At 51.0% G+C, this 6,600-nt stretch overlaps 1 protein-coding gene across 1 annotated transcript in view; it reads right to left on the reverse strand.

The window, feature by feature from the left end:
• The window catches only part of MYO5B (myosin VB), a 379,086-nt gene extending 375,778 nt beyond the window's left edge, over positions 1-3,308 (reverse strand). Inside the window, exon 1 of the mRNA XM_026649314.2 lies at positions 3,100-3,308. Within this exon, the coding sequence (XP_026505099.1) occupies positions 3,100-3,126 (27 nt within the window). The 5' untranslated portion in view covers positions 3,127-3,308. The remainder of the gene's footprint in view (positions 1-3,099) is intronic.
• Positions 3,309-6,600: the final 3,292 nt, after the last annotated feature.

Below are 6,600 nucleotides of genomic sequence, written 5' to 3' on the forward strand. Positions count from 1 at the left end.
CAAAAAATCTCCCCTAGAACAATGTAAACCAAGAGTGTTAAAATGGGAACATATGTCCCTCTCCAAATGTTTCCCATTGCTAGTATTCTAATATTGACAGGTCTGCTTCAAGAACATAAAAGAGGTCTCATGCGGGGCAAACTTTTTTTTATGGTGTAGTTTATCATCATCCTCATGGGGAAAATTTCACAGGGGACAAGAAACTCCATAAGAGTCCAGTCACAAAGTTTTCAGCCAATCATCCCATCTTGGACATCCATCAAAGGTCAGGATCATCCATACAGAGGCTGAGGGCCCCATACTTTTTCCTGATCCCCAGACATATTTCAGTCCCTGTAACACTCCCTGCTGGCTGCAACCCTCACCCCATTCCCTTCTGGGATAAAACAATGGGCGGGAAAAGTTTAAACGTAGTGGAGGAACAAAACAAGTCAGCATGACTTTCCTTGGGTAATTCCGGTGTGGTTCTGGGAAAGGACAGCATGGTCCATGGAATCTCCCTAGTCCTGTTCCTCCTGACTCGCAGAGTCCAACCCCTGTAGCACATCCATAGAGGTAGAGGACCTTCATAGGGCTTAGGAAGGGACAAGGTCAGACCGCCAGCACTCTCCTGCCACCCCCTTCAGAAGTGAAAGAGTATCTAGTCAGATGTGTGGGGGATAAGCCCACTCAAACACCACCTCCTGTTTATATCTTTCCTTGAACATCGAGCACATAAAGTTTAAGTAAACCAAAAACCAAACAGCAATGTCTGCAAAGACACCCTCCCCCCAACACAGACACACACTATGTGCACCTATTTACAGTGTTGGCTTCCACACAAAGTTTATATAGGATAGAATATCAATAATGTGACTGGCTGTGAAACCGAGAGAGGACAACCCCACTCCAAACTGATTTATTTAAAAAAAAGAATGTGTTAAATTTCTCTCTTTTAATAGAATACCCACCATATATTATGGGGTTAAAACAGCAGCATTTCATGGATTTTAATAATTTTACTTTATGTTGCTTTGCCTAGTTTTACCATTTCTGGAATTTATAAGTTGTTTTATTTTGTTTTGCTTAGAAATTGTTAATGAAACCTGTTGGGTATACAGGTCATAATTCTTATGTTACTACTTAGGCTGATATATACCAAAGCTAAAGTGTTTTGCTCGTCTGGTCTCATGAGAAACATCTTATTTCTGGGAAAATCCCATGGAGGGCATACAACATTCATTCACTCCAGCAGACAGCACAGACAATATAAGGCAAGAGACTCAATCTAAACTAGACAGCATCATTAAGCTGTCCCCATTTCAGATCATTTTATATTGACAAGGCTTCTTTTTTAAAAAAAAGTTTTATTTTTTAAGAAACCCTATGTAGGTGCCTGATGCAATAAAAACAAAGTAGGAACCATGAGCCTCTGTCCCCTCCCCTTCTGTGCTACAGAAAAGGAGGGTATCAGGGTTTTGTTTTGTTTTTTAAACTATAATAGGAGGATTGTTAAAAGTTGCTGAGTTGGTCCCCCCCCCGCCCCCCAAAAAAATGCTGCCTAAATCTCTTTCTGGCAGTTATTTCAGTGAGACTCTGTCCTTCCCCAGTGCAAACAGTAGCTAACCTGCTGCGGGTTTCCCAGGTAGACTCAATGACTCTCACACACCCCACCTGTATGGAAAGGAACAAACACCCTCAGTGCCAGGCAAGGGACCGTCCACATTTCCTACATGATCCAACAATCCGAGGACAGGGCTGTGGCCCAGCCTGCTTCACCAGGTCAGCACGGAGGAAGGTGCAGGGGCATTTTGCTTTAGAGCCAACAAAGCAAATAGCCAGAATACTAAATGTAAAGGCTGTCAACAACACATACCGCTTGCTTGCAACTGTTTGGGAAGTGTCACCAGTCCCCTAACCTTTCATGTGACAACTGCAGCAACAACTCTGACATTTCCCTTCCTCTACACACCTGTTCCGGGCTGTTCCCCGCCTATGGCTCAGCCCAACCTTTGCATAGTTACCTGATCCTGCCAAGTTCGGCGGAAACCGACAAGCCTTTTCCTTCTAAACTTATCCTGCCCTCTTCCCCCATATTAATTAAATCAGGTCTGTAGCACCATAAATTTACACACCACTTTATAGGAAAATGTGACTGATTCATGGTAACTTGGCTTTTATACCGATTAATACTCCCGGAGCCCCCACACTCAATTACTTGCAGCCGCTTCTCCCACATCAGCCTTTTAGAGGTTTGCTTTTAGAGATCATAAACCGTCACCCATAAACAGTGTCACCACGACGGTCCTGCAGAAACGGCCTGGGGGGGGGGCAGCAGAGAAGAGGAAGGGGCTGCTGGGACGGGGTGGGGGAGCCATGCAGTGCACTGGGAGATGGCCCTGCAGAATGGGGTGGGTGGAGAGATGTAGGGGCGAAGGGGCAATAAACTGGGTGAGCGGGGGAGGGAACGGCATGGAGGGTATTACAGGCGGGGGGCATGGTCCAGCTAACAGCAGCGAGCCTGCGGCTGGCGTGGAGGAAGGAGCTGGCCCTGGAGAGCAGGGGGACAGCGCACGGGGGGCAGAGGCAGGAAGTTTCTCTAGGGGCAGGTGCCGCACGTGGGGGGCAGCGCGGGGTCACCCTACAGGCCCCGGGGCGCCCCGGGAACAGGCAGCGAGCGGCGCCCCGGGGAGGCCGAGAGGGCCCGTGCGGGTGCCCAGCTCACAGCAGCGGAGAGAGGCCGCCAGGTGCGGGGCTCCAGGTAAAATGCTGCCGCCGCCCTCTCGTCTCACGGCAACAGAAGTTCCGATCGGCTTTAAAACCCGCAGCGCCGCGCACCCCCAGCGGGCAGCCTCCCGGCCAGGCTGGGGAGGGGCGCCCTAGGCACCCAGCAGGAGCCCGGCTCGGGTGCCCAGGAAGGGCAGAAAACTAACGCAGCCGGTAACAAGGCGCCCGCTCCCGAACCCCCCGCTCCCAGGGGCTGCGGAGCGCGGCCAGCAGCGAGCCCCGGAGACCCCCCGAGGCGCGCACGGGTGGCGGGCAGGGGGTTCCCGGGGGGGTGTTATAGTCTCCGATTCAAAGGCCGCCGCGGGTCAGCCCGGGACTCCCCGCCCGGCTCACCTTGGTGTAGAGCTCGGAGACCGACATGTCCTGGCCGGGACCCGGCGCGGGGCGCAGCCGGGGATGGAGGGCGCCGTAAGCCGGGGGGGTTCAGCCCCTGAGCATCCAGCCCAGCCGCGAGGCTGCTAGCGCCGAGGGTCCCGGCTCACACGGGGCCGGGCGACATGGCTCCGGGCCACGGGGCTGCAGGGAGCGTCCTCAAATCTCCGCCCCGGGGCTTCTCCCGCTGCGCAGCCGGACGCGACCTTCGCACCCGCCGCCGCGGCTGAAGTTATTTATCAATCCGAGGAGGAGGCGGGTGGAAGCGGCAGGTCCAGCTCCGCCTCGCACGCCGCTCCCAGCGCAGGTATGGGGAGGTGCGGGGGAGCCCGGAGCCTGCTGGCCCGGGTCGGCAAGCTGCGAAGGGGGGCGAGCCGCGCGCCCAGCCCGGCTCGGCTCCGCTTCTGCTCCCAGGTGCCGCGGGTGGGACTGGGACCGGGACCAGCTGCGTCCACAGCTCCCGGGCGCGCTCTCTCCGCACAGGGCGGGCACCTAGGCGAGGGCCGCCACCTGCTGGTCAGAGCACAGCCCCCTCCTTCCTCCCGAGAGGGCAGGGAGCCCCAGCCAGGCCCTGCGGTGTGTGGCGGTCCCTGCCGCCCCCACAGAGGGAGCCAGCAAAATGGAACGAGTGGGGGAAGTTGCTTGAAATAATGGGGGGAGGTTCAGTTCTTTGCCACGTGAAAAGTTTTGCAGCATAAACCCGTTTGCCATTTCACATGTCGAGGTAGAGTGACCAGAGAGCAAGTGTGAAAAATCGGGACAGGGGGTGGGGGGTAACAGGCACCCATAGAAGACAAAGCCTCAAATATCGGGACTGTCCCTATAAAATCGGGACATCTGGTCACCCTATGTCGAGGTCACGTTTGGATCGCTGAGGTTCACATGGAAGTGGAAGGATTGTCCCTGCCCATAGGTGCTGGAACTAGGGGTGTTGGGGGTGCTGCTGCCCTCCCTGGCTTGAAGGGGTTCCCATCATATACAGGGTTTACAGTTTGGTTCAATGGCTCTCAGCACCCCCACTGTACAAATTGTTCCAGCACCCCCTGCCTGTCCCTGCCTCTGGCAGAGACTGTTCCACCCAAACGCTGCCCACTGCTAAGCCTGTCCTGTGAAGTTCTACCTCCCCAGCAGGGCCGGCTCCAGGGTTTTTGCCACCCCAAGCGGAAAAAAAAAAAACAAGCCTCGATCGGCAGCAGCTCCAGCGCTGCTTTCTTCTTCGGTGGCACTTCAGCAGCAGGTCCTTCCCTCCGAGAGGAACCGAGGGACCCACTGCTGAATTGCTGCTGAAGAACCCGATGTGCCGCCCCTTCCCCTTGGCTGCCCCAAGCACCTGCTTGCTGAGCTGGTGCCTGGAGCCGGCCCTGCTCCCCAGGCACCCAGGCTGTGTTTGGGGAAATTGTTTTTGTTTGTTTCGGGGGTTGGATGGTCCAGTAAATGTTATTGGGAAGGGTTTGGGGGAGGGTTGTTTGGTTTTGATTTTTGTTTTTTTGGTTGAGGGTTGTGGGGTTTGTTTGTTTGTTGTTTTTGTTGTTTTGTTTTTTGCTTGTTTGACACCCCCCCAACCCCCATCATGGAACACCATGGTAAATAGTTGGAAATGAACCAATTTTGTGCCTGGTCTAGCAAATCTTGCAAAAGCTGTTCTAAACAATCTCTGCCTAGAGTGGCTTTTACCACTGCCTCCTAAGCATAGTTCAGTAGACAAAAAGCCTGAACCTGCTCTCTCTTAAAATTAGTGTAAAGAAACCAGGATTAACTACACTAAAATGAGTGATGTTTACAATAGCATAAACTATGGTGAGAGATGAATCAGGGCCTGCTCTTTAGAAAGCACCAGATTGCATCAAATGGCAAGGTTTTTTTTTTTTTTTAAATCCAATGTGGGAAGGATGATACCTGTGAGATGCTGCCTAAATTATCTTTATACCCCCACAGCCCACACAAATTATTCAGTTGAATGTTGCTGATGTGTCAATTTTTTTATACTAATAAACAAGGTAGTAATGTAGTAACTAGCCATCTATTTATATTACAGCCTTTATCATGGTAAATTTGTATCTAAAATGAGCAGGGTTCCTCTGCTGGGTCTAATAAGGTGCATTTGAGGGCTCTAGTATCATTAGCCAGAATGCTCTCTCTTTCATTTTCTCCTTCCATCTCATTTTGAATTTTGTTTATTTTCCCCTGATAACCAACCATTCTAAAAGCAGTATAGGCCCACTGAAAGCTGCCTCTTGGCTGCTTGATTCTATATTGAGCCAGTACTTTTAAGGAAAATTACTTTCCTATCACTGTTTCTTAAAATTACTAAAAAGCGACAAAGAGTCTTGTGGCACCTTATAGACTAACAGACATTTTGACGTCTGTTAGTCTACAAAGTACCACGGGACTCTTTGTCGCTTTTTACAGATCCAGACTAACACGGCTACCCCTCTGATACTTAAAATTACTAGTAAGTGATAAGTCTTTGCCTTTCAGTCTCCTTATCTGAAGATATCCTCTCACAGTTCTCAGTCTTGAGTCTCATGCTCCCAGCACCAGACATGGCTGAACTCCCCTAACTCTGCCTCAAAGGCTTAAAAGTCTTGTGTTAGTGGTAGGGTGACCAGACAGCAAATGTGAAAAATCGGGACAAGGGGTGGGGGTAATAGGAGCCTATATAAGAAAAAGACCCAAAAATTGGAACTGTCCCTATAAAATCGGGACATCTGGTCACTCTAGAGTGGAATTCTGCCCTTTCTCATACTGGGAGCATGAGATCAGAGACTGAGAACCCTGTGATGGCAATCTCTTTAAAGAAACATTGTAATTCCTCCAATATGGCACTGAAATAGTTCAGCAGGAATGGTGTGGGGCTTCTGCCCACTCTGGTGTTGCTGTGCAGTGGTGGCACTGCTCCAGGGTTGATCTCAAGAGATTGAAGGATGGGCCTGTTTCTGACTCACAACGGTAGGTGAGACTAAAACCGGGCCTTCCTTGTTCTGGGAGGCGAATGTCAACAGCAGTACTGGGTGTCAGCCTTGAGCTGCCAAGTAAAATATGTTTTATGGCCCTATACAGGAGTGGCCTGAACTGACTCCACGTGCTTTCATCAGAAGAGCTGAAGTTTTGGTAACAGCATACAGATCTGGGCTCATGGGACAACTGATTCCAACTAATCCTCTTCAGAAACAACACTAAGCCACCTAGCTTGAGAATTGTAATATTCAAGGTGCCACATTCATCCCTGGTATAAGCAAGTGCTACCAGTGGCTCCAATGGAGTTATGCCCACTTACTTTAAGATCGTGTGTGGCCCAAAGGGCTGCTAGGTGTGTCACCATTTTGTCCTGCTGACAGTCAGAGTGCAGCAGTAGCATCCAGAGTTAAAGTTTACTTCCTCTATTAATCCTAAAGGGCATGGCAGGTACTGTAAAATAGGGGAGAGGCTCTCAATGACAATGGAAAGATCTTCCAACTGCCT

Source organism: Terrapene carolina, unplaced genomic scaffold (genome assembly GCF_002925995.2).
Source record: "Terrapene carolina triunguis isolate 2854851 unplaced genomic scaffold, T_m_triunguis-2.0 Scaffold69, whole genome shotgun sequence".
Lineage (NCBI taxonomy): Eukaryota > Metazoa > Chordata > Testudines > Emydidae > Terrapene > Terrapene triunguis.